Source organism: Salvelinus alpinus, chromosome 18 (assembly GCF_045679555.1).
Source record: "Salvelinus alpinus chromosome 18, SLU_Salpinus.1, whole genome shotgun sequence".
Taxonomy (NCBI): Eukaryota; Metazoa; Chordata; class Actinopteri; order Salmoniformes; family Salmonidae; genus Salvelinus; species Salvelinus alpinus.
In genome coordinates this window covers 31857610-31884882 of record NC_092103.1, presented here as the reverse complement: position 1 = coordinate 31884882, position 27273 = coordinate 31857610, and the positions used below count along the sequence as shown (strand labels likewise).

At 41.8% G+C, this 27273-nt stretch overlaps 2 protein-coding genes across 3 annotated transcripts in view; both read right to left on the bottom strand.

The window, feature by feature from the left end:
* The window catches only part of LOC139544187 (allograft inflammatory factor 1-like), a 34247-nt gene extending 30531 nt beyond the window's left edge, over positions 1 to 3716 (bottom strand). The window contains exons 1-2 of one of the 2 annotated variants that reach the window (XM_071351008.1): positions 3499 to 3716; positions 3213 to 3274 (exon numbers count right to left, since the gene is read on the bottom strand). In XM_071351008.1, the coding sequence (XP_071207109.1) occupies positions 3213 to 3274; positions 3499 to 3523 (87 nt within the window). In that variant the 5' untranslated portion in view covers positions 3524 to 3716. The remainder of the gene's footprint in view (positions 1 to 3212; positions 3275 to 3498) is intronic. The other variant, XM_071351007.1, reaches the window with a different exon arrangement.
* A 369-nt stretch (positions 3717 to 4085) lies between these two features.
* The window catches only part of LOC139544185 (laminin subunit gamma-3-like), a 245472-nt gene continuing 222284 nt past the window's right edge, over positions 4086 to 27273 (bottom strand). Inside the window, exons 22-28 of the mRNA XM_071351006.1 lie at positions 23529 to 23778; positions 23224 to 23367; positions 19096 to 19198; positions 11888 to 12090; positions 11586 to 11726; positions 8971 to 9070; positions 4086 to 8226 (exon numbers count right to left, since the gene is read on the bottom strand). Of these exons, the coding sequence (XP_071207107.1) occupies positions 7964 to 8226; positions 8971 to 9070; positions 11586 to 11726; positions 11888 to 12090; positions 19096 to 19198; positions 23224 to 23367; positions 23529 to 23778 (1204 nt within the window). The 3' untranslated portion in view covers positions 4086 to 7963. The remainder of the gene's footprint in view (positions 8227 to 8970; positions 9071 to 11585; positions 11727 to 11887; positions 12091 to 19095; positions 19199 to 23223; positions 23368 to 23528; positions 23779 to 27273) is intronic.

Below are 27273 nucleotides of genomic sequence, written 5' to 3'. Positions count from 1 at the left end.
CATGACAATGCCACCAGCCATACTGCTCGTTCTGTGCGTGATTTCCTGCAAGACACTAATGTCAGTGTTCTGCCATGGCCAGCGAAGAGCCCGGATCTCAATCGCATTGAGCACGTCTGGGACCTGTTGGATCGGAGGGTGAGGGCTAGAACCATTCCCCCCAGAAATGTCTGGGAACTTGCAGGTGCCTTGGTGGAAGAGTGGGGTAACATCTCGCAGCAAGAACTGGCAAATCTGGTGCAGTCAGTGAGGATGAGATGCACTGCAGTTCCGTAATGCAGCTGGTGGCCACACCAGATACTGACTGTTACTTTTGACCACCCCTTTGTTCAGGGACACATTATTCCATTTCTGTTAGTCACATGTCTGTGGAACTTGTTCAGTTTATGTCTCAGTTGATGAATCTTGTTATGTTCATACATGTTAAGTTGGAGGAAAATAAACACAGTTGACAGTGAGGACATTTCTTCTTTTGCTGAGCTTACATTTTTAGAAGCGCTACGCACATGCACAATTGCCTTGAAACGAAGGTCTACTAAAGTGATACTTTGTTCTTGTGTTTCTTGGCTATTTACATTGTTTTGTTCACAAGCTAGGTTGTTTTCTATGCCTTTCAACTGCTTGGGAAGAGAAGACAACGCTTCTACTAGTCAGACTCACAGGTACAAACATGATTTGAGTCGCGCTACCACGATAACCTCTCGTCCTTAAAAGGGGCAGGTGAACGTTTGTCTCCTGTGATATTTTAAAGACTCAGGCCACAAAAAGTTAAATTAAACAATATACGACATTAGTTACTTCGTACTAGTAATACATTTGTTTTAGAAACTTTTTGTTTTGTTGTTGTAATTTTAGCATCAAAACAACATTTTGACTGGTAAAAAATCTGAGTGGCTGGTAGATTTTTAAATCTACCTGCTAGTGGCTGGTGGACCAAAAAGTTTATTGTAAACAGGCATAAAATTGTTAACATTTATCCTTGTGCGTGTATGGCCGATGTAATCAGTTTGCCCATATGGGTCTACATATTATTTTGTCAAATGGCCCACAATATCGGTGATGCCCTCTCTTTGTGACCTGATTCTCTCTCCTCACGTCCAGGTTTGCTTTCATGTGACCAGAGCGCTCTTGACAGGCTGCCAGCCTGAGAGAGAGAGAGCAAGAGATTTAGTGAGAGTTGAAAAAGAGATCCACTACATGGCTAAAAGTATGTAGACACCTGCTCGTCGAACATCTCATTCAAAAATCACAGGCATTAATATGGAGTTGGTCCCCCTTGCTGCTATAACTCTCTGGGAAGGCTTTCCACTAGATTTTGGAACATTGCTGTGGGGACCATTCAGTCAGAAGAGCATTAGTGAGAGGCACTGATGTTTGGCGATTAGGCATTGTCATGCTAAAACAGGAAAGGGCCTTCCCCAAACTGTTGCCACAAAGTTGGAAGCACAGAATCGTCTAGAATGTCATTGTATGCTGTAGCATTAAGATCTCCCTTCACTGGTACTAAGGGGCCTAGCCCAAACCATGAAAAACAGCCACAGACCATTATTACTCCTCCTCCACCAAACGTTACAGTTGGCACTATGCATTGGGGACAGGTAGGGTTCTCCTGGCATCTGCCAAACCCAGAACCAGTCTGACGGACGACAGATGGTGAAGCCTGATTCATCACACCAGAGAGCGTGTTTCCACTGCTCCAGAGTCCAATGGCGGCGAGCTTTACACCACTCCAGCCAACGCTTGGCATCGTGATCTTAGGCTTGTGTGTGGAAACCCATTTCATGAAGCTCCCGGCGAGCAGTTCTTGTGCTGACCTTGCTTCCAGAGGCAGTTTGGAACCCGGTAGTGAGTGTTACAACCGAGGACAGACGATTTTTACACGCTTCAGCACTCGGTGGTCCTGTTCTGTGAGCTTGTGCCGCCTACCACTTCGTGTCTGAGCCGTTGTTCCACCTAGACGTTTCCACTTTAAAATAACAGGTAAGCTATTTGAGAACAAGTTCTCATTTACAACTGCTGACTGGGAAAGCTCTAGCATGGTAGAAATTTGACTAACTGACTTGCTGGAAAGGTGGAATCATATGACGGTGCCACGTTGAAAGTCACTGAGCTGTTCAGTATGGGTCATTCTACAGCCAATGTTTGTCTATGGAGATTGCTTGTATGTGTGCTTGATTGTATACACCTATCAGTAATGGCTGTGGCTGAAATAGCCCAAAACCACTAATTTGAATGGGGGTCCACATACTTATGGCCATGTAGTGTATGTTGGATGAAAAGATATGGGAACAGCCGTTGAGGCTGATACTCAATGCCATGTGCCTGTTCAAGCCCTCTTTCAGACGGTAGCCCCCCACACAAAGGGCTCATTCAGCCCACCACCCAGACACCTGTTTCCCGTCTAAACACCAAGGGAGATGGGCCACAGGGCATCAAAGGGCCTGCCCTTTTCTGATCCAGTCAGGAATCACGTTGGGAATAGGATAAATAGTAAGCAATACTTAGGGTGACAAGGATCGATCTGGTCTAGCAAGAGGGATACTACCTGACTGACGGGCATGCATGCAACAAGTGTCCGTCGCTCTCACAACACAGGGGCGGCCACAAGCATGGTTTATGACAGCCAGCAAGATAACAGGTCGCTGGGTCGATAACGATGTGCGAAATTAATGACAGATTTTATCACATGCAAATGTAAGTACAGGTAGATCATCATGTGAGTGGAACTAGTGTTCACATAACATGGCTAGTAAGACTGCTGCTAGCTACTAACGTTAGCTACCTGGCTAAAACCACATTACAAACTGTCCTGAATGCTGATTGGCTGACAGCCGTGGTATATCAAACCATATACTACGGGTATGACAACATTTATTTTACTACCCTAATTACGTTGGTAACCAGTTTAGAATAGCAATAAGGCAGCTAGGGGGTTTGTGGTATATGGCCTATATACCATGGCTAAGTCTAAAGGCTGCATCCAGGCACTCCGCGTTGCGTCGTACCGGGCACAGCCCTTAGCTTTGGTATATTTGCCATATAACACACCCATCACCTCGGCCTAATTGCTTAATTATAACATATGCACTAACAAGCTCGTCTAATTCAAAGCAGGTTCAAAGCCAAGTGTATTTTAATTCTGTTGAAAATACCTTCGCAATACATTGACAAAATACACAAAACGTCTTCATTAGAAAGATCATCAGACTTACCTTGTTTATTTCCTCGCATCTCTCCCTTTGTTGAGCTTTTAATAATCCAAAGGCTTTCCCTCCTGCAAGAAAAATAGCTCGTTAGCCTAATTTCATCATGTGGCTAGTAATCAGTAACGTTACTACAGTAGCTAGCTACTACTAGCTAGCCCTCTTGCAAGCTCAATTGAAAAGAGTGGCTACTAGCTTTCCATTCTAATAAAATACAAAAATAGTCGACTATCAGCGTTAGCTCTTTAACTAGACCGCCCCCAGAAAAATATCCCACTCGGATATTTGTAATTACCTTGAAATGTATGATTTACAGGCATTGTGGAATGAGTTTGATATGGTGAGATAGATAGAGAAGGAGAAATCAGCACACAGCACCTCGCTCGTCTTCTTCCCTTCGCGGGCAGTGGCAAGCACGCTGCCAGCACAGTGGGTCTGTCAATTCCATACAGGCATTGGTCAATTCACAGCAAGCAATGCTCTCTGGTTCGCCAGGAACGCTAGTGACAGTTGGTCACCCTCGTGTGGTACATTAAATAACTGCAAGTGCAAGGTACACAATCTCTTTAAAAAAATATCTATAAAAAAGATTTGAAACAAAATCCCTAAAAAGGTAGACCTAGGCCTCATTGTGGACGTGTGAGTTTTCAAGTCAGTTTTCCTCAAACAAATGATAATATTGCTCTTCATTGTCTTTATTTGACTCTGTATACATTTATTGGTGTGCTTTTATATACACTATGTATACAAAGGTATGTGGAAACCCCTTCAAGTTAGTACTGCATTTGAACAATTTCTAAGAAATCAGGTCTGTTCAATGGTAATTTCCATTCTTGATATTTATTCCTTGATTCTTGAACAATATAACAAATAGATACTTCATGTGCTTACGTTTGCTTTAATGAATACATCTGATTATTGTTTACAAACAACAGGAATGTAAACAATGTAGCCTACAGTATAGCTTCTAGTATAACTATCATGACAAGAAAAGATGTCATGGACTGTCAGTCCATCTAGAGCGCTGTCTATGAATTTATGAAGAGTTACATTTCACTTGCCCCATCCATCAGCTGTATACCAAAATAAATGTCAATGTCAAACGTGTTGTAATGCGGATCTACCATTGATCAGTTTGAATCCTGGCCTAACTTTGGGGTGGCAGGTAGCCTAGTGGTTAGAGCATTGGACTAGTAACCAAAAGGTTGCAAGATCAATTCCCTGAGGTGACAAGGTAAAAATCTGTCATTCTACCCCTGAACTCACTGTTCCTAGACTGTCATTGCAAATAAGAATTTGTTCTTAACTGACATGCCTAGTTAAAGGTAAAATAAATGTTCGAGTCCATCAGGGATTGTCTGGCAGTCCTTGCATCTAGAGCTCTGTCTATGAAATTAGTAAGGCTACATTTCCCTAGTGATACTGAAAAACATATCTAACTGAAGTGGTGGGACTGCTGTTTTTCTGAAAAAACAATTCCATATTGTAGCTTGAATTGTAAAGGCAGGTCATCATTTTAATACATTTTATTTGATTTCTTTTGGGAAGCAAATTTTCTGCATAGATGGTTGTCAGGACTCAGAGTACCCACATTATAGTGTCCATCGACTGTGTGGAGGTCATTAAGATCAGCATTATCTAAAACCCCCTGTGTCTCCCTAGATATGTGCCAGGGGCTCTCAGATCATTAGACTCTAGCATTTTAATTAAATGTTTGGTGTGGTAGAGTGACTACACTGGCGACCCTCAAGCAGTGACTGTCTGACAGACTTGAATGTGTTGTTTTGTGTAGTCATGCAGGAACTCTGTGACAATCTGGAGAAGAAGAAAAAACTGTTAGTCTGACTCCTGTGACCATCTAATCAGTGTGTACATTATTATATCTAGGTTTGTGACATATATATTACATTTTAGTCATTTAGCAGATGCTCTTATATCCTTACAATTTCGATAGCTGGGTGTGACATATGACAGTCTTAGCAAGTACATTTTCCCTCAATAAAGTAGCTTACAGTAAAGTCAGCATTAGTAGGCCATAGTCTCACCCTCAACCCTTTAGGTATCTTACCTAAACAAGCCTGATTCTTCAACAAGAATTTAGGCTGTGTTATACAGGCAGCCCAATTCTGACCAATTATTGGCAAAAGAGCAGATCTGATTGGTCAGAAGACCAATAAGTGACCAATATGCCAGGCTACCTCGGGGCTAACTGGGCTGTAGCCTTAAATCGTTCAAGTTCACAGATAGCGGGTTGTCACATCACTCTGGCTGTGTTGTAGCCCAATCCTGATCTTTTCCCCAATTATTGGCAAAAGAGTTCATCTGATTGGTCAGAAGACCAATTAGTGGAAAAATATCAGAATTAGGCTGCCTGTGTAAACGCAACCTTTGTGTAAATTTGTGTGCGTTTCTCTGCCCAGGCGTTGCTGACGCCTGACAGATCCTGGATAGGCATTTTAAGCATCAGCTAATATGTTATAGCAATCTGATGCCCGACTGCACAGTCGATGAGGTGGCAAGCAACCATTGGTTGATGCATACAAGGTCTGAGCAGGGGAACCCGACCACAGTCATCATATGACTTGTGTACCCAAAACGTCATGATTGACGTTCTATTAAATGTATAAACCCATGCAGTCATATAGGCCTACTCATCGCTTCGTAAGCACTAGAATCACAATGAAACCATTTGAACCATTGAGTTATAACAGGTTACTAATGATTTATAAATACAAACCACATATGTCTGTAACTTATAAAACCTTTAAATCGCTACCTAACCCCCTTATAAACTATTATGTCACTCTAGCCACCCAATTTGTTTTCAAAAAAGAGCTGATGTGATTGGTCAAAGATCCAAATTGGAGTGCCTGTGTTAGCATCCACTTATGTACAGGACATACCTTAAAGATTTTCCCGGAAGGGCCCTCATATAGTTAAACGCTAGGCTGGCCAGTGTTTTCCCTTCAGGAAGTGATGAACAGACCTGAATCTCTGTTTGGTCTGAGCAATCAGAAGCTGTCACAATCCTGTGAGTGTTAGTATGAAGAATGTGTGATATACAGTACAGATATACAGTATAAAGTAGTGTGGGGGTTTGGGCTTTGTGCAGTACAGATATATAAAGTAGTGCAGAGGTCCCAGAGTCCTGTATGATTCCACCCCAGTGGGTCAACTAACTCACAGCAAGTGATGCTCTCTGGTTTGTCAGGAACGCTAGTGACTCTTGGTCACCACCATATGGTAAATTAAAGAACTACAGGGATGTTTGTCAGTTTAATATCAAACAAAGGATCCAGCATTTAACAGAAATATAGTCCATAAGACTGAAGTTATGAATGTAGTACAATTTGTATTGATATTAGGCACTTCTATCATTGCTTTTCATCATCAGTATTTGATCCAGTATATATTTAGTGTGCTTTATAGTTTTATTTATGGCTTTGTCAATAGCTGCGCTAGTTTCTCCAATAGTAATCAACAGCACCATCAACAAAATCACACGATTTTGGGGGCGAACACACACGCAGAGAGAATACATTACATTTTCAGGCCTTGTTTTCTACTTTGTTTACCGGGCTATCATCTAAAACCAATCATATCTTATTTGTAGTCTGACAAAATTCCATCTGAAATAGAAAGGTCCCATTTCTAGCGACAGATTACTATACCGTCAATAATTCAGTAGGTATTCCAGCCATTGTTACCCACATGGAGAAAGCCAACAGGTTGGTTGTTTTTATCCTTTTCCATTTGACAAACAGATAATTTGCTCAGAGAGAAAGTAGACTGAGGGAAAGCGAGAGGCACATGCAGAATCCCAAACTGAATGACTGTGTGCGCAGTTGAACCCTATGGAGGGCAAAATGACTAATTGTTAATTATGGAAGGCTGATGAAAATTGCTCAAGTGTAAATGATGGTTTCACATTGGAGAAGCACCGCGGTTCAGACACACCTACCCCCAAAGTGGAAAATCAGCATTATTTTAAACTTGACAGGACACACTGGGCTGTTGAACAGGCAGCTATAGCTGACTTATTATTCACTGATTAATTACACTGCAGATGTTGTTGGAGACATTACAGGGGGAAATGAAATGAGAGATCACTGCTATGGAGACAGGGCAGGGGTAATGTGGAGTCGGGAGCTGGATGAGCTACAGAAAGATAAGTAAAGCCAAAAAGGAGTGAGGGGTAGAACTAAAGGAAAAGCATGATGATAGAATTTCAAAGAGGGCAAGGAAAACTGCCTATGCCTGGATAGTAGTATTGAAGTGGTGTCAGGCAGGTCAGAAAAGTATAGTGGAGAGTTTGAAAAGTATAGAGACTTAGTGGTAGAACTGTGTGACTGTGCACTGCAGTAGATGGGGATGCACAACCACAGTATTGTCCAGTAACACCAACAAACTGAGAAGGATGCCACCTACACTTCTATGCATGTGTCCCAAATGGAACCACATTCCCTACATAGTGCACTACTTCTGACCAAAGCTCTACAGGCACTCGTCAAAAGTCATGCACTATAGGGTGCCATTTGGGACAGACTACATCTACCCTAAAGCATTCAAATATCTGAGTCCTACCCACCATCTGAACTTCTAGAGTCCTCTCAGCATTCTTATGTCTAATTCAATTTTCCTGGTGTAAGAAACATGGTAGACCCTCTTTTAAATCATTGAGGTTGAGTGAACGAGTGTGTGCACTTCAGGGAGGGAGTAGAATGAATGGAATATGACTTGTGTTCTCCTGGAGCCCCGTCCTAGTGTCCCTCTATCCCCGAGGCCTGGGGGCAGGTCTGGGGCAGGTGCAGGGCAATGTCCTTCAAACTATCTCGCTCCTTTCTTATCTCCTGCAGGTCCTGTTCCAGGTGGGTCAGTTGGCTCTTCTGGTCCTGGCCAGCTGACCATAGGGTCTGGATCTTCCCGTTCAGGGCAGGGCTCTCCACGCTGCCACGCAGAACACCCAACCGCACCGCCGTCTCGCTGAGGATACGGTCAAACTGCTCCAGCACCATGCTCCCATCTGAAAGACAGAAAACAGTATTTGAGATAATACATTGTACAGTCTTTCAGGATTACAGTTATTGTGAAAAAGTGGAGACACAGAAAAAGGGATGAATTTGTACTTTCAAGCTAGGAATGTTGAACAGGCCTAGTATTTAACTCTTGCCATCAGCAAGGCTCTTGTCTTGTGTGGTCACTGTGAGGTCTATGTGCCACCCTGTTGTGCCCACCCAACGATGGGGTTGGCCAGCGTTATGAGTGGACGTTTCTCCATCAGGATGGTGCCCACATCACAACTGACTCATTAACAGGGACAGAGGAACTGTGGGAAACCATTTAGTCACCTGGACAGCTGGTTTATGCATTTAATCAATACAAATATTTTATTGAAACAGTTGTAACAGTATCTGGTTTGCTAATTCTACTGGTGAACAGGATATCTGAATTCATATAAATCCTAGAGAGGTGGGTCAACAACATTCTTCCTTCATCTGAGAAATCCATCTGGACCACTTTACTAACAACCATTCTGACATAGCATCACTGATCTGATGGAAGTCAGGTGTGAGTGATCAGTGGTGAGGAGGGCAGTAACATGTGGGCTTAGATGCTTCTGGTTGAGCTGACATGTTGGATTTGTTACTGCATGAAATTTAGAGTGCGTCCAAATTTGTACCCTATTCCCCATAGCTAAAAGTAGTACACTATATAGGGAGTAGGGTGTCATTTGGGACAGCCCAGTAAATGTCAGATTTGAACTTACCCATGTTACTGATGAGCTGGATGAGTGTGAGTGAATAGGCCTCCAGCTGAAACTTAGCTGCCTGGATGTCCCCCTTCACACTGGTCAGAGACTCTACAGGCTGGAGATCAGAGGGACAAATAGACAGGGACATATTGTAATGAAAACTCAGGGAGAAAAAGGTGTAGACTCACATGCAGAGCACAGCAGGTGTTTATTTCGCAGAAGGCAGGAATCATGGTTACAGGCAGGCAATACACAGGTGAATCAAAACTAGGACTGAAGGCTATAACTGGTTCTCACAAAAGAGCGAGGAAAAGGCTTAGTAGAGTCAAAACCAACAATACCTCACAAAGGAACAAACAGAATGAACTGAACTAAATAAGGAGCTGATGAGACCAGGTGAGTAACTAACACAGGTGAAATCAATGAACACAAAGAAACAGGGCTACGTTCAAGAACACAACGAAACAGAACACAAGGTTGACTAAGAAAATAAATACAGAACCTTACACATTTGTACTGTATATACACAGAGCAGTTAAAAGTTTGGATACACCTACTCATTTCAGGGTTTTTCTTTATTTTTACTATTTCTACATTGTATAAAAATAGTGAAGACATCAAAACTATGAAATAACACATATGGAATCATGTAGTAACCAAAAAATAATAATATATATTTTGTATTTGAGATTCTTCAAAGTAGCCACCCTTTGCCTTGATGACAGCTTTGCACACTCTTGGCATTCTCTCAACCAGCATCATGAGGTAGTCACATGGAATGCATTTATATTAACAGGTGTGCCTTGTTAAAAGTTAATTTGTGGAATTTCTTTCCTTCTTAATACGTTGTGTTGTGACAAGGTAGGGGTGGTATATAGAAGACAGCCCTATTTGGTAAAAGACCAAGTCAATATTATGGCAAGAACAGCTCAAATAAGCAAAGAGAAATGACAGTCTATCATTACTTTAAGACATGAAGGTCAGTCAATATGGAACATTTTAAGAACTTTTAAAGTTTCTTTAAGTGCAGTTCAAAAAACCATCAAGCGCCATGATGAAACTGGCTCTCATGAGGACCGCCACAGGAAAGGAAGACCCAGAGTTACCTCTGCTGCAGAGGATAAGTTCATTTGAGTTAACTGCACCTCAGATTGCAGGCCAAATAAATGTTTTACAGAGTTCAAGTAACAGACGCATCTCAACATCAACTGTTCAGAGGAGACTGCGTGAATCAGGCCTTCATGGTCCAATTGCTGCAAAGAAACCACTACTAAAGGACACCAATAATAATAAGAGACTTGCTTGGGCCAAGAAACACGACCAATGGACATTAGAATGGTGGAAATCTGTCTTTTGGTCTGATGAGTCCAAATTTGAGATTTTGTGTTCCAACCGCTGTGTCTTTGTGAGACACAGAGTAGGTGAACGGATGATCTCTGCATGTGTGGTTCCCACCGTGAAGCATGGAGGAGGAGGTGTGATTGTGTGGTGGTACTTTGCTGGTGACACTGTCTGTTATTTGTTTAGAATTCACATTTAACCAGCCTGGCTACCACAGCATTCTGCAGTGATACGCCATCCCATCTGGTTTGCGCTTAGTGGGACTATCATTTGTTTTTCAACAGGACAATGACCCAACACACCTCCAGGCTGCGTAAGGGCTATTTGACCAAGAAGGAGAGTGATGGAGTGCTGCATCAGATGACCTGGCCTCTACAATCACCCGACCTCAATCCAATTGAGATGGTTTAGGATGAGTTGAACCCCAGGGTGAAGGAAAAGCAGCCAACAAGTGCCCAGCATATGTGGGAACTCCTTCAATACTGTTGGAAAAGCATTCCAGGTGAAGCTGGTTGAGAGAATGACAAGTGTGCAAAGCTGTCATCAAGGCAAAGGGTGGCTACTTTGAAGAATCTGAAATATTTTTGGGGGTCACTATATTATTCCATATGTGGTATTTCATTGTTTTAATGTCTTCACTATTATTCTACAATGTAGAAAACAGATAGAAAAACCATAGAATGAGTAGGTGTGTCCAAATCTTTGGCGGGTACTGCATATAGAGAGATAGATAATGGCAACATTATAGCATACAATGTGGGGGCTGAATCCCCCTTCAGATCCGCATGTGTAACTCCTCGTAACTTTCAAATCAAAGTGTATTTGTCACTTGCACAGAATACAGCGGGTTTAACGGTACCCTGAAATACTTACAAATGCTTACTTTCAAGGATTCATGGAGCAATGTCAGTTGTATATTTGTTTGAAAATTTGCCCATGCAAATCTCAAGCTAGGATTCAACCCTAAGTGATTGGATATAGTATTGTACTAAATACTCTTTCAGGTCCCAGATTATTGGTTGTGTTGTGTTACCTATGAGTTGAGTTGGGCTTGTGCCTGGGCAGTGTGGTTGATTATTGGTTGTGTAGTGGTTACATATGAGTTGAGTTGGGCTTGTGCCTGGGCAGTGTGGTTGATTATTGGTTGTGTAGTGGTTACATATGAGTTGAGTTGGGTTTGTGCCTGGGCAGTGTGGTTGATTATTGGTTGTGTAGTGGTTACATACATATGAGTTGAGTTGGGCTTGTGCCTGGGCAGTGTGGTTGATTATTGGTTGTGTTGTGGTTACCTCTACGTTGAGTTGAGCTCGTGCCTGGGCAGTGTGGTTCTCTAGCTCAGCCAGCTGCTGCAGGGCTGTGTCCACAGAGGAGCTGAGCTGGGCAGACGCTGTCCTCACGTGCTTGGCCTTGGTCAGGGTGGCCCTGGCCTCCTGGGTCCAGAGAAAAACACAGACAAATGAATACGAAGAAAAAAGAAAGGAGACAAATAAACAGGATTCATAGGGGTGTGATGTGACTTATGTGAATGGAATTTAAATTGAACACACACACACAAACAACAACACACACATTTTCCCCCCCCCATACTCACTTTAGACAGGGCGTGTGCAGTGTGTTCTGCCTGTTCTGCGGTAGCATTGGAGAGGGTAGCGTTATCCAGGGCAGGCCTCAGGACTCTCTCTGTCTGGTTCACCTTCTTATTGATGTCTTCCAGAACCTTCTCCCTCAGCAGCGTCTCCTTCTTCAGAGCAGCCTTGGTCTGGGCCTGCCTTCGAGGCCACTCTCTCTGCATGTCTAGGGTGGGGAATGGACAGGGGCAAGGCAGGTTGGCCACTGACATGGTTAAAGAAGTGTGATAGCAACTGACAAAACGTTTTTTATTCTATCCTATCCTATTCTATTTCACAATCCATGTACTAATAACAAAGTCATGAGAAAATATGAGTTCTAGTTCCATTCAATTCTATTCCTTCCCTTACAAAAAAACCATGACAAACATCACGTGACATCACATGACATCAAAAACAGACACGTGCGTCAGACGTGGAGTCAGCCACGTGTGAAGTTTCACATGTACATTTTTCACATGTATGTAATTGGCAGGATAAGAACCCAGATCTCCTATGGGAGAAGACAAAGTCTAGCCCATCTGACCAAGAGGGCCAACATTCATTTTGAAGTCGCAGGCGGGCTACCTGATCACATGACCATGACCAACCATTAACAACTCAAGTCTGCTACACTTTCAGCTCTCTCTCTCTCTCTCTCTCTCTCTCTCTCTCTCTCTCTCTCTCTCTCCTCCTTAATTTTTTGTTTAAAACTGTTCAACTATTGTCTTTCTCCCTCTTTGAGTTACCTACTGACCACATTTTATGCACTGCAGCGCTAGCTAGCTGTAGCTTATGCGTTCAGTACTAGATTAATTATTTATCTGATCCTTTCATGTTGCAAGAGCTCTGATAGGTTGGAGGATGTCCTCCGGAAGATGTCTATGGAAGGGAGTGAGAATCCTGATTCTCCTAGATTTTGTATTGAAGTCAATGCATCAGAAACTAGCTGTCCTCTGGCTTCACCACAGTGCTACCTTACTGAGTGGTGTTGAGGCTACTGTAGACCTACATAGCAAAACAATGTGTTTTAATGAATTATTTTGTGACGTGAATATATTTAGTGTAGTTTTATCTAAAAATTATCATTTTTTTATGTTTCAATATTCTTATTTTTATTAAATTCACTGAAGAGGATGGTCCTCCCCTTCCTCACCTAAGGAGCCTCCACTGGTAGATATGTATAGGGGTAAGGTGCCTAGGCATCAGGATATATGATAAACAAAGTAGCAACAGCATATATGATGATTGTATGTGAGAGGATGTGCGTGAGTGTGTAGGGCCCTGTGAGTGTGCATAGAAAGTGCAAAAATTTTAATAAAATACAATGGTCAATATAGATAGCTATATAGCAGTTTTATGGCTTGGGGATAGAAGCTGTTCAGGAGCCTGTTGGTACCGCTTATCATGCGGATGCAGAGAGAGCAGTCTATGGCTTGGGTGGCTGGAGTCTTAAACAATTTTCCAGGCCTTCCTTTCACACCGCCCTGGATGGCAAGGAGCTTGGCCCCAGTGATGCACTGGGCTGTCCGCGCCACCCTCTGTAGCCCCATGAGATCGAGGGCGGTGCTATTGCCATACCAAGCAGTGATGCAGCCAGTCAATATGCTCTCAATGGTACAGCTGTACTTTTTGAGGATCTGAGGGCCCATGCCAAATCTTTTTAACCTCCTAAAGGGGAAGAGGCACTGCCGTGCCTTCTTCACAACTGTACGCATGTGTGTGGACCATTTTAAGTCCTTATTGATTTGGACACAGAGGAACTTGAAGCTCTCGACCCGCTCCACTGCAGCCCCACTGATGTGGATGGGGGCATGCTTGCCCCCCTTTTTCTTGTAGTACACAATCAGCTCCTTGGTCTTATTGAAGTTCTGGGAGAGGTTGTTGTTCAGGCACCACACTGCCTGGCCACTGACCTCCTCCCTGTAGGCTGTCTCATCGTATCCGGTGATCAGGCCTACCATCGTCGTGTCGTCAGCAAACTTGATGATGGTGTTAGAGTCCTGCATGGCAGTTGTGGGGGAACAGGGAGTACCGGAGGGGACAAAGCACACACCCCTGTGGGGTCCCTGCGTTTAGGTTCAGCGGGGCTGAGGTGATGTTGCCTATCCTCACCACCTGGGGTCGGCCAGTCAAGAAGTCCAGGATCCAGTTGCAGAGGGAGGTGTTCAGTCCCAGCGTCCTACGCTTGGTGACGAGCTTGGAGGGGACAATGGTGTTGAACGCTGGGCTGTAGTCAATGAACAGCGTTCTCACATAGGTATTCCTCTTACATGTACAGTTGAAGTCGGAAGTTTACATACACTTAGGTTGGAGTCATTAAAACTCGTTTTTCAACCACTACACAAATGTCTTGTTAACAAACTATAGATCTGGCAAGTCGGTTAGGACATCTACTTTCTGCATGACACAAGTAATTTTCCCAACAATTATTTACAGACAGATTATTTCACCTATAATTCACTGTATCACAATTCCAGTGGGTCAGAAGTTTACATACACTAAGTTGACTGTGCCTTTAAACAGCTTGAAAAATTCCAGAATATGATGTCATGGTTATAGAAGCTTCTGATAGGCTAATTGACATAATTTGAGTCAATTCGATTTGTACCTGTGGATGTATTTCAAGGCCCACCTTCAAACTCACTGCCTCTTTGCTTGACATCATGGGGAAATCAAAAGAAATCAGCCAAGACCTCAGGAAAAAAATAGTTGACCTCCACAAGTCTGGTTCATCCTTGGGAGCAATTTCCAAAGGTACCACGTTCATCTGTACAAACAATAGTACGCAAGTATAAACACCATGCGACCACGCAGCCGTCATACCGCTCAGGAAGGAGACGTGTTCTGTCTCCTAGAGATGAACGTACTTTGGTGTGAAAAGTGCAAATCAATCCCAGAACAACAGCAAAGGACCTTGTGAAGATGCTGGAAGAAACAGGTACAAAAGTATCTATAACCACAGTAAAACGAGTCCTATATCGACATAACCTGAAAGGCCGCTCAGCAAGGAAAAAGCCACTGCTCCAAAACCTCCATTAAAAAAGCCAGACTACGGTTTGCAGCTGCACATGGGGACAAAGATCGTACTTTTTGGAGAAATGTCCTCTGGTCTGATGAAACAAAAATAGAACTGTTTGGTCATAATGACCATCGTTATGTTAGGAGGAAAAAGGGGGTGGCTGGCAAGCCGAAGAACACCATCCCAACCGTGAAGCACGGAGGTGGCAGCATCATGTTGTGGCGGTGCTTTGCTGCAGGAGGGACTGGTGCACTTCACAAACTAGATGGCATCATGAAAAATTTTTATTATGTGGATATATTGAAGCAACATCTCAAGACATCAGTCAGGAAGTTAAAGCTTGGTTGCAAATGGGTCTTCCAAATGGACAATGACCCCAAGCATACTTCCAAAATTGTGGCAAAATGGCTTCAGGACAACAAAGTCAAGGTATTGGAGTGGCCATCACAAAACCCTGACCTCAATCCTATAGAATATTTGTGGTCAGAACTGAAAAAGCTTGTGCGAGCAAGGAGGCCTACAAACCTGACTCAGTTACACCAGCTCTGTCAGGAGGAACGGGCCAAAATTCATCCAACTTATTGTGGGAAGCTTGTGGAAGGATACCCGAAACGTTTGACCCAAGTTAAACAATTTTAAGGGCAATGCTACCAAATACTAATTGAGTGTATGTAAACTTCTGACCCAGTGGGAATGTGATGAAAGAAATAAAAGCTGAAATAAATAATTCTCTGCTATTATTCTGACATTTCACATTCTTAAAATAAAGTGGTGATCCTAACTGACCTAAGACAGGGATTTTTTACTAGGATTAAATGTCAGGAATTGTGAAAAACTGAGTTGAAATGTATTTGGCTAAGGTGTATGTAAACTTCCGACTTCAACTGTATCTAGGTGGGTGAGGGCAGTGTGGAGTGCAATTGAGATTGCGTCATCTATGGACCTGTTGTGGCGATATGCAAATTGGAGTGAGTCTGGGATGACGAAGCTAATTTCCTGCAATTCCATCAATTCTGCTATGGGGTTTTGTACTGTGTATTTAAATACTGTATTCTCGACATAGCTCATCCTAATACTTCTACTACTGTAAAATGCATTTTAGTTTCACTGTTTATATACAACGCATATTTATTAATACAGTGCATTTGGAAAGTATTCAGACCCGTTGACTTTTTCCACATTTTGTCACGTTACAGCCTTATTCTAAAATTGTTAAATACTTTCCCCCCCTCATCAATCTACACACAATAACCCATAATGACAAAGCAAAATCAGGTTTTAGAAATGTTTGCAAATGTATAAAAAATTAAAACTTAAATATTTCATTTACATAAGTATTCAGACCCTTTACTCAATACTTTGTTGAAGCACCTAAAGTGCCTTGCAAAAGTATTCACCCCCCTTGGCCTTTTTCCTATTTTGTTTCATTACAACCTGTAATTAAAATTGATTTTTATTTGGATATATTTACACAAAATATTCAAAATTGGTGAAGTTAAATGAAAAAAATTACTTGTTTCAAAAAATTATATATATATAAAAATAAAAAAAATGAAAAGTGGTGCATGCATATGTATTCAAACCCTTTGCTCTGAAGCCCCTAAATAAGATATGGTGCAACCAATTACCTTCAGAAGTCACATAATTAGTTAAATAAAGTCCACCTGTGTGCAATCTAAGTGTCACATGATCTGTCACATGATCTCAGTATATATACACCTGTTCTGAAAGGCCCCAGACCACCAAGCAAGCGGCACTATGAAGACCAAGGAGCTCTCCAAACAGATCAGGGACAAAGTTGTGGAGAAGTACAGATCAGGGTTGGGATACAAAAAAATATCTGAAACTTTGAACAACCCACGGAGCACCATTAAGTCCATTATTAAAAAATTGAAAGAATTTGTCACCACAACGAACCTGTCAAGAGAGGGCCGCCCACCAAAACTCACGGACCAGTCAAGGAGGGCATTAATCAGAGAGGCAACAAAGAGACAAAAGATAACCCTGAAGGAGCTGCAAAGCTCCACAGCGGAGATTGGAGTATCTGTCCATAGGACCATTTTATGCCTTACACGCCACAGAGCTGGGCTTACGGAAGAGTGGCCAGAAAAAAGCCATTGCTTAAAGAAAATAATAAGCAAACACGTTTGTTGTTCACCAAAAGGCATATGGAAGAAGGGACTCTGGTCAGATGAGACTAAAATGTAGCTTTTTGGCCATCAAGGAAAATGCTATGTCTGGCGCAAACCCAACACCTCTCATCACCCAGAGAACACCGCCGCTAAAAAACATCCCCACAGCATGATGCTGCCACCACCATGCTTCACCGTAGGGACGGTGCCAGGTTTCCTCCAGACGTGACGCTTGGCGTTCAGGCCAAAGGCTATAATCTTGGTTTCATCGGACCAGAGCATTTTGTTTCTCATGGTCTGAGAGTTCTTTAGATGCCTTTTAGCAAACTCCAAGCGGAGTTTGCCAAAAGTCACCTCCCTGACCAAGGCCCTTTTCCCCCGACTGCTCAGTTTGGCCAGACGGCCAGCTCTTGGAAAAGTCTTGGTGGTTCCAAACTTCTTCCATTTAAGAATGATGGAGGCCACTGTGTTCTTGGGGACCTTCAATGCTGCAGACATTTTTTGGTACCCTTCCCCAGATCTGTGCCTTGACACAATGCTGTCTTGGAGCTCTACGGACAATTCCTTCGACCTCGTGGCTTGGTTTTTGCTCTGACATACACTGTCAACTGTGGGACCTTATATAGACAGGTGTGTGCCTTTCCAAATCATGTCCAATCAATTGAATTTAGCACAGGTGGCCTTCAATCAAGTTGTAGAAACATCTCAAGATGATCAATGGAAACAGGATGCAGCTGAGCTTAATTTCAAGGGTCTGAATAGTTATGTAAATAAGATATTTCTGTTTTCTATTTTTTATTTTGCAAAAAAATCTAAAAACCTGTTTTCACTTTGTCATTATGGGGTATTGTGATGTCATTATGGGGTATTGTGATGTCATTATGGGGTATTGTGATGTCATTATGGGGTATTGTGATGTCATTATGGGGTATTGTGATGTCATTATGGGGTATTGTGATGTCATTATGGGGTATTGTGATGTCATTATGGGGTATTGTGTGTAGATTGTGTGTAGATTTATTTGTGTACTTGTTTGACATTTTACTGCATTGTTAAGAGTCAGTAACATAAGCATTTTGCTGCACGGGTTAAAACATCTGCCTAACTGTTTTGAAAGTCAATTTGTTTTACAATCATTGTTGTTTTTAGCTGTACAGATTATGTATTTTGGATGTTTTCAGTGTATTTTGAATGCTTTCAGACAATGTGATGACTTTTTTTGCACAAAACAATTACAAAAAGTAAACTTGAGTTAAATGACTAAATCTGAGATCGCTACTTTTAGCATGTTAAATATAATCAAGAAGGAGACAGAACGCTAGCTTCTCTGTCCTTTTGGATGAGCTTCTTTCAATGGTCACTGACCAACGTATGAAGAAGAGAGGCATGCACCTGCAGCAGTAACACTCCAAAAGGTTGGCTCAGAAATAATAAATCATTCTTTTTAAAACACTTTAATTATTATACTCAGGTAGGCTAAGTTACCGTTTTACAGAATTTCATATGTGGAAACTCTACTACATGTGAAAATATGGTTTCATATGTGAAACATAGGCTCAACATGTGAAACAACTATTTAAATTGTGAAAATTCAATTTCACATGTGAAAATGAGATTTTGACAATTGAAGCTGCAAATTTGACATGCTTTTCTTTGTAAGGGTTTATATTCAGACTACCCTGATGAGATTTCCAACAACTAATATGACGTGACACTTTTTATTTTATTTTTATAAACAGTGAATATATTGTTGAAATGAACTGGAGGCTGTGAAACTCAGAGTGCATTTGAGGCTTTGTTATTATTTCCCACAATCACAGCTGCTCTTCCTCCTCTCACAAAATGACAAGTGGAGCTTAACAGGGAGAAACAAACGGTTACATTGGTGTTACATTTGTTTTTCTAAGCATTTTGATATTTAATTAGAATAACTCCGTGGGCTGATATTGCAGTGATGGGAATATGAAAACTAAGCAAAAAGTCTGAAATGTAAAACAACAGAAAAAGAAACAGAAATAGAACATGCTGCAAACGGCACCTTCCAGTTCTCTCCGCAGAGCGATGGCCTCTGACTCCATTTCTTTCCCTGTCACCACCGATGACAGGGCCAGGACCTTTGACCCATGGGCATGAGCTGTCAGCTGCAGAGGGATGTACCAGGGATAGAGAGAGAGTAGGGAGTGAACCTCACAGAACCTCAAGAGTTACACATCAGACAGCACAGCATCCTGACTATGTGGTCACTGACTGATTTGACGCAGAAGCATCTACCGTCTACTGTAGTTATAATAAAACAATTGAAACAAATAATTAAGGAATTAATATTTTTCAGACGGACGATAAAAGTACTGTAAAATGTTTTATTATAATCTTTCTTATTATGTGTAATTGTTCTGCTTTCACTCTACAGCAGGGGTACGCGCAATGCCGTCAGTGGTACGCCAAATAAAAATGTGATTCACATTTAATATATATATATATACATACATTTTTATTTGGCGTACCACTGACAGCATTGCGCGTACCCCTGCTCTAGAGTAAAAGCAGAACTGTCACGCCCTGACCTTAGAGATCCTTATTATTCTCTATGGTTGGTTAGGTCAGGGTGTGTTTCGGGTGGGAAAGTCTATGTTTTCTATTTCTTTGTTTTTGGCCGCGTGTGGTTCCCAATCAGAGGCAGCTGTCTATCGTTGTCTCTGATTGGGGATCCTATATAAGTTGTCATCTTCCTTTTGGGTTTGGTGGGATCTTGTTTTCTGTTTAGTGTCTGTGCCTGACAGAACTGTTCGCGTTAGTTTTTTTGTCGTTGTTATTTTGTTTTGGTGTCATCAATAAAAAGATGATCTACGCCTACCACGATGCACCTTGGTCCACTCTTCATTCTACAAACGAGAGCCGTTACAAGAACAATTACACATAATAAGAAAGATTATAAAACATTTTACAGTACTTTTATTATATATATTATATACACTACCGTTCAAAAGTTTGGGGTCACAGAAATGTCATTGTTTTCGAAAGAAAAGCAAAAAATTTTGTCCATTAAAATATCGTAAAATTGATCACAAATACAGTGTAGACTTTACAGATTGTTGTTGTAAATTACTATTGTAGGTGAAAACGGCAGATTTTTTATGTAATATCTGCATAGGCGTACAGAGGCCCATTATCAGCGACCATCACTCCTGTGTTCCAATGGCATGTTGTGTAAGCTAATCCAAGTTTATCATTTTAAAAGGCTAATTGATAATTAGAAAACAATTTTGCAATTATGTTAGCACAGGTGTTGTCCTGATTAAAGAAGTTTTTGAGCGAGAATTCAGACGACTTTCGAGTAGTAAGACGTATTAAAGCAACAGATACCATTAATAAGAAGGAGCTAGAAGCGTCTTATATGGTGAGCTACCGAGTGGCTAGGACAGGCAAGCCACATACTATTGTGGAGGACTTAATTATTCCTGCTGCCACAGATATGGCTGGGACAATGCTGGGGGAAAAGGCCAAAAAAACTATACAGACAATGCCTTCATCAAACAACACTGTTTCACGATGCATCAGTGACATGGCAGGAGATGTTTTGAAACAATTACTGCTTCGCATACAAGCCAGTGAATTCTATGGGTTACAGCTGGATGAGTCAACAGACGTGGCGACACGTTTTTTTTAATTGAGAGACGAGCTTAAAACTTCTTCAGGCTGCAAGCCCGACACCGGTACACTTATGACAACATCCAGCTCAAGTGCAGGGCGCGAAATTCAAAATATATTTTTTAGAAATATTTAACTTTCACACATTAACAAGTCCAATACAGCATTTGAAAGATAAACATCTTGTGAATCCAGCAAACATGTCCGATTTTTTAAATGTTTTACAGCGAAAACACCACGTATATTTATGTTAGCTCACCACCAAATAGAAAAAAGGACAGACATTTTTCACAGCACAGGTAGCATGCACAAAGCCAACCTAACTAACCAAGATCCAACCAAACTAACCAAGAAACAACTTCATCAGATGACAGTCCTATAACATGTTACACAATAAATCTATGTTTTGTTCGAAAAATGTGCATATTTGAGGTATAAATCAGTTTTACATTGATGCTACCATCACAGCTACCGTCAGAAATAGCACCGAAGCAACCAGAGTAATTACAGACACCAACGTCAAATACCTAAATACTCATCATAAAACATTTCTGAAAAATATATGGTGTATAGCAAATGAAAGACAAAGATCTTGTGAATACAGCCAATATTTCCGATTTTTTAAGTGTTTTACAGCGAAAACACAATATAGCGTTATATTAGCTTACTACAATAGCTAACACACAACAGCATTGATTCAAGGCAAACGGTAGCGATAGCACAGTTCGACAGATATATGAAATAGCATCCCAAAATGGGAATAAATTTCAATAATCTAATAAAACTATATTGAAAAAACATACTTTACGATGATATTGTAACATGTATCAAATAAAATCAAAGCCGGAGATAGTATTCGCCTATAACGACGGCTTTCCAGAAGGCGATTCCAGGTTCATCTTCGCGCTTTCGAAAAAACAGGAAATGGCGGACACGTCATTCCAAGAGGATTTATTCCACTTCAGACCAAGATAATCCATTCATTTCTTCTCTCACTTCCTCTTGACATCTAGGGGAAGGTGTATGACGTGTATGTATACCAATACGTATCATGCCCATTTATAGGCAAGCCTTTGAACAGAGACCTCGATTTCAGAAATCTCACTTCCTGTCAGGAAGTGGGCTGCAGAATGAGTTCTGTTTCACTCAGAGAAATAATTCAAACGGTTTTAGAAACTAGAGAGTGTTTTCTATCCAATAGTAATAATAATATGCATATTGTACGAGCAAGAATTGAGTACGAGGCCGTTTGAAATGGGCACCTTTTTCCAAGTTACTCAATACTCCCCCTGCAGCCATAAGAAGTTAAAGTTTTCTTTACTGACCATAATTTTCACTTGTCTGACCGCTTGCATGATGATGAGTTTCTCACACGACTGGTATATCTGAGTGATGTTTTTTCTTGCCTGAATAATCTGAATCTAGGATTACAGGGACTTTCCGCATCTATATTCAATGTGCGGGACAAAATTGAGGCTATGATTAAGAAGTTGGAGCTCTTCTCTGTCTGCATTAACAAGGACAACACACACGTCTTTCCATCATTGTATGATTTTTTGTGTGCAAATGAACTCAAGCTTACAGACAATGTCAAATGTGATATAGTGAAGCACCTGAATGAGTTGGGTCCGCAATTACGCAGGTACTTTCCCGAAACGGATGACACAAACAACTGGATTCGTTATCCCTTTCATGCCCTGCCTCCAGTCCACTTACCGATATCTGAACAAGAGAGCCTCATCGAAATTGCAACAAGCGGTTCTGTGAAAATTGAATTTAATCAGAAGCCACTGGCAGATTTCTGGATTGGGCTGCGCTCAGAGTATCCTGCCTTGGCAAATTGCGCTGTTAAGACTCTGATGCCCTTTGCAATCACATACCTATGTGAGAGTGGATTCTCGGCCCTCGCTAGCATGAAAACTAAATACATATGTGTGTGGAATATCTGTGGAAAATGATTTAAGACTGAGACTCTCCCATACAACCCAACATTGCTGAGATACGTGCATCCTTTCAAGCACACCCTTCTCATTAACCTGTGGTGAGTTATTCACAATTTTCGTTGGGAAAATAAGGTTTTATATGTAAGATGGCTATATAAAGAGCAAAATAATGTATTATTATTATATTATTATTTGTACACTGGTCCTATAAGAGCTCTTTGTCACCTCCCACGAGCTGGGTTGTGACAAAAACTCACACATTCTTATGTTTAATAAAAGTATCGTATAGTGTGTGTGTGGCAGGCTTACAATGATGGCAAAAAACAACATTTGAGAGTGCGCTGACCCTGGTGCTAGAGGGGGTACGCAGCTGGAGGTTGAATGTTTGAAGAGGTATGGCACTATAAAAGTTTGGGAACCACTGCTCTACAGGATATTGAACTGTATGTGGATTGTGTGTACATTCTATTGTCTATTTTTGTCAGTATATACTGTTTATTGCTGTCAGCAACATTTCACCAGGTCATATTCCTGGTACATGTAAATGTTAGGTGTGCAGATAAAACCCCCTCTACCTTGTATATATCCTTTACAGCAGCCATGTTGTTGTGAGCGGTCTGTATGCGAGGCTCCATCTCCTCTCTAATCTTATTGACCAGCTCCTCTTTAGACTGGACATTAAACGCCAGCTCAGCTGTCCTGTTGCTTAGCTCAACATCCTGAGGAAAGGGGAGAACAGCTGTCATTCATTCATTCATTCATTCAGACATTCAGTCAGTAATTCAGTCAGCCAGTCAGTCAATAAGTCAGTCAGTCAGTCAGTCCGTCAACTTGAGAGTACAATGAGTTCTTATTACCTCTGACCCCGGTAGCCACTGACCTCTGATTGATTGGCAGCCGGTGCGAGGCTGGGGTCTGATTGGTTGTAACCCTGTGTTGGTCTGAGATCTGATTGGTTGGTTCCTGATGTGGATTTGGGCCTCCTCTGGGACAGCTCCAATAGGGAGGAGGTGAGGTTACCTAGGGCAACCAAGACATCAGCAGACTCCTCCTCCAGAGACAGTTGATTGGCTAGAGTCCTATTCACTTGGGCAGTCAGATTCTCCTTTATCTGCTGCATGTCTGCCAGTCTGAGAGAGAGAAAGAAAGAGAATGAGAGAGAGAAAGAGAGAGAACGAGAGAGAGAGGGGGGAGGGTGTTAGATCATTCAGTGTTTTGATTCTTGACACACTCGCGTGCACACACACGCACACAAACACACACAATCAAATCATCAATCAATCAAATGTATTTATAAAGCCATTTTTACATCAGCCGATGTCACAAAGTGCTGTACAGAAACCCAGCCTGAAACCCCAAACAGCAAGCAATGCAGATGTAGAAGCACGGTGGCTAGGAAAAACTCCCTAGAAAGGCAGGAACCTAGGAAGCAACTTAGAGAGGAACCAGGCTCTGAGGGGTGGCCACACACTCTCCCACACACACCCTTCCACCCATGCACCCACCAAATTGCTCTGAAAGGTTACGATTAAATCCCCAGAAGCAAGCAGACTAGTGCTGGTATGAGGGTAATCAATTTCTTGGCTCCTGCCTGCTCCCATCGTGGCGTGGCGTGGCCACCGGAGGTTTTTGCATGGTTCCGTTGAGCTTTGGGGGTAATCCTCAGCGCAATCTCACGCTAGGAGATGCTGCTCCCTCCATGCTGCTCCCTCCATGAAAGCAGCCCCAGAAAGCAATTCGCTTAAAGAGGAGGGAAGAGAGCTGTTCCCCTGTGGCTAAATGTCTTATTTTCATAACTCCAGTGTAGCCTAAGTACCAGTCTCTTTAGCTAGCGTTCCACTCCTTGCCACTTCTTGTCATTGCAAAAGAGACTGGCTTTCTGCAATCTTCAAATATGAACATTCTATCATTAATGAGCTTGAGGAGATCAGAGGATTTGATCCTGATTCGATAACCCTCATAGCTATCATCCAATCACAATGTTTATGCAAATTAGACTGATAGTATATTTTCCTAACTTAATTCATGAATTTGATTGGAAACATTCTATCATTGGGCATTCTGATGTAATACATTTAATTGTAAACATAAACATTGGGCGTGGGGAGAACAGAGGATTCCCGTTTATTGGATTTTTAACACCAGCCCATACAATCACATCAAACCAGAGAAGCTCTCGCCATTCAAACTTCCCCTCCAGTTCATTGTGAACTGGAGGGGAAGCCTATTTTATACCCAGCAATCAAGAGCAAGGTGCTATATACAGTACCAGTCAAAAGTTTGGACACACCTACTCATTCAAGTTTTTTAAGCAAGCAAGAATTGAGTACGAGGCCGTTTGAAATGGGCACCTTTTTCCAAGTTACTCAATACTCCCCCTGCAGCCATAAGAAGTTAAAGTTTTCTTTACTGACCATAATTTTCACTTGTCTGACCGCTTGCATGATGATGAGTTTCTCACACGACTGGTATATCTGAGTGATGTTTTTTCTTGCCTGAATAATCTGAATCTAGGATTACAGGGACTTTCCGCATCTATATTCAATGTGCGGGACAAAATTGAGGCTATGATTAAGAAGTTGGAGCTCTTCTCTGTCTGCATTAACAAGGACAACACACACGTCTTTCCATCATTGTATGATTTTTTGTGTGCAAATGAACTCAAGCTTACAGACAATGTCAAATGTGATATAGTGAAGCACCTGAATGAGTTGGGTCCGCAATTACGCAGGTACTTTCCCGAAACGGATGACACAAACAACTGGATTCGTTATCCCTTTCATGCCCTGCCTCCAGTCCACTTACCGATATCTGAACAAGAGAGCCTCATCGAAATTGCAACAAGCGGTTCTGTGAAAATTGAATTTAATCAGAAGCCACTGGCAGATTTCTGGATTGGGCTGCGCTCAGAGTATCCTGCCTTGGCAAATTGCGCTGTTAAGACTCTGATGCCCTTTGCAATCACATACCTATGTGAGAGTGGATTCTCGGCCCTCGCTAGCATGGGGAGAACAGAGGATTCCCGTTTATTGGATTTTTAACACCAGCCCATACAATCACATCACACCAGAGAAGCTCTCGCCATTCAAACTTCCCCTCCAGTTCATTGTGAACTGGAGGGGAAGCCTATTTTATACCCAGCAATCAAGAGCAAGGTGCTATATACAGTACCAGTCAAAAGTTTGGACACACCTACTCATTCAAGTTTTTTAAATGAATTTTTTACTATTTTCTACATTGTAAAATAATAGTGAAGATATCAAAACTATTAAATAACACATATGGAATCATGTAGTAACCAAGTGTTAAACAAATTAAAATATATATAATATTTGAGATTCTTCAAAGTAGCCACCCTTTGCCTTGCTGACAGCTTTGCACACTCTTGACATTCTCTCAACCAGCATCATGAGGTAGTCACCTGGAATGCATTTCAATTAACAGGTGAGCCTTGTTAAAAGTGAATTTGTGGAATTTCTTTCCTTCTTAATGCGTTTGAGCCAATGAGTTGTGTTGTGACAAGGTAGGGGTGGTACACAGAAGATAGCTCTATTTGGTAAAAGACAAAGTCCATATTATGGCAAGAACAGCTGAAATAAGCAAAGAGATATAACAGTCCATCATTACTTTAAGACAAGGTCAGTCAATGCAGAACATTTCAAGAACATTGAACGTTCCTTCAAGTGCAATTTTTTAAAAACATCCAAACTTTTGACTGGTACTGTATACATATACAGAAGACAGAGATGTGTAAGTTAGAAGTTGATTCATATGCTAGCATATTAATCCATCATTCGTATGCTAGTCTACAGTGCATTTGGAAGGTATTCAGACCCCTTGACTTTTTACACATTTTGTTACGTTACAGCCTTATTGTAAATTTGATTAAATATTTTTTCCCTCATCAATCTACACACAATACCCAATAATGACAAAGGAAAAACAGGTTTTACAAAAAAAAAACATGTATGATTTGGACATGATTTGTTAAGGCACACACCTGTCTATATAAGATCCCACAATTGACAGTGCATGTCAGAGCAAAAACCAAGCCATGAGGTCGAAGGAATTGTCCGTAGAGCTCCGGAACAGGATTGTGTCGAGGCACAGATCTGTGGAAAGGTACCAAAAAATGTCTGCAGCATTGAAGGTCCCCAAGAACACAGTGGCCTCCATCATTCTTAAATGGAAGAAGTTTGGAACCATCAATACATCTCCTAGAGCTGGCCGCCCGGCCAAACTGAGCAATCGGGGGAGAAGGGCTTCAGTCAGGGAGGGGACCAATAACCAGATGGTCACTCTGACAGAGCTCCAGTGGTCCTCTGTGGAATTGGGAGAACCTTCCAGAAGGACAACCATCTCTGTAGCACTCCACCAATCAGGCCAGAAGAAAGCCACTCCTCAGTAAAATGCACATGACAGCCTGCTTGAAGTTTGCCGTGAGGCACCTAAAGGACTCTGACCATGAGAAACAAGATTCTCTTGTCTGATGTTACCAAGATTGAACTCTTTGGCCTGAATGCAAAGCGTCATGTCTGAAGGAAACCTGGTACCATCCCTACGGTGAAGCATGGTGGTGGCAGCATCATGCTGTGGGGATGTTTTTTAGCGGCAGGGACTGGGAG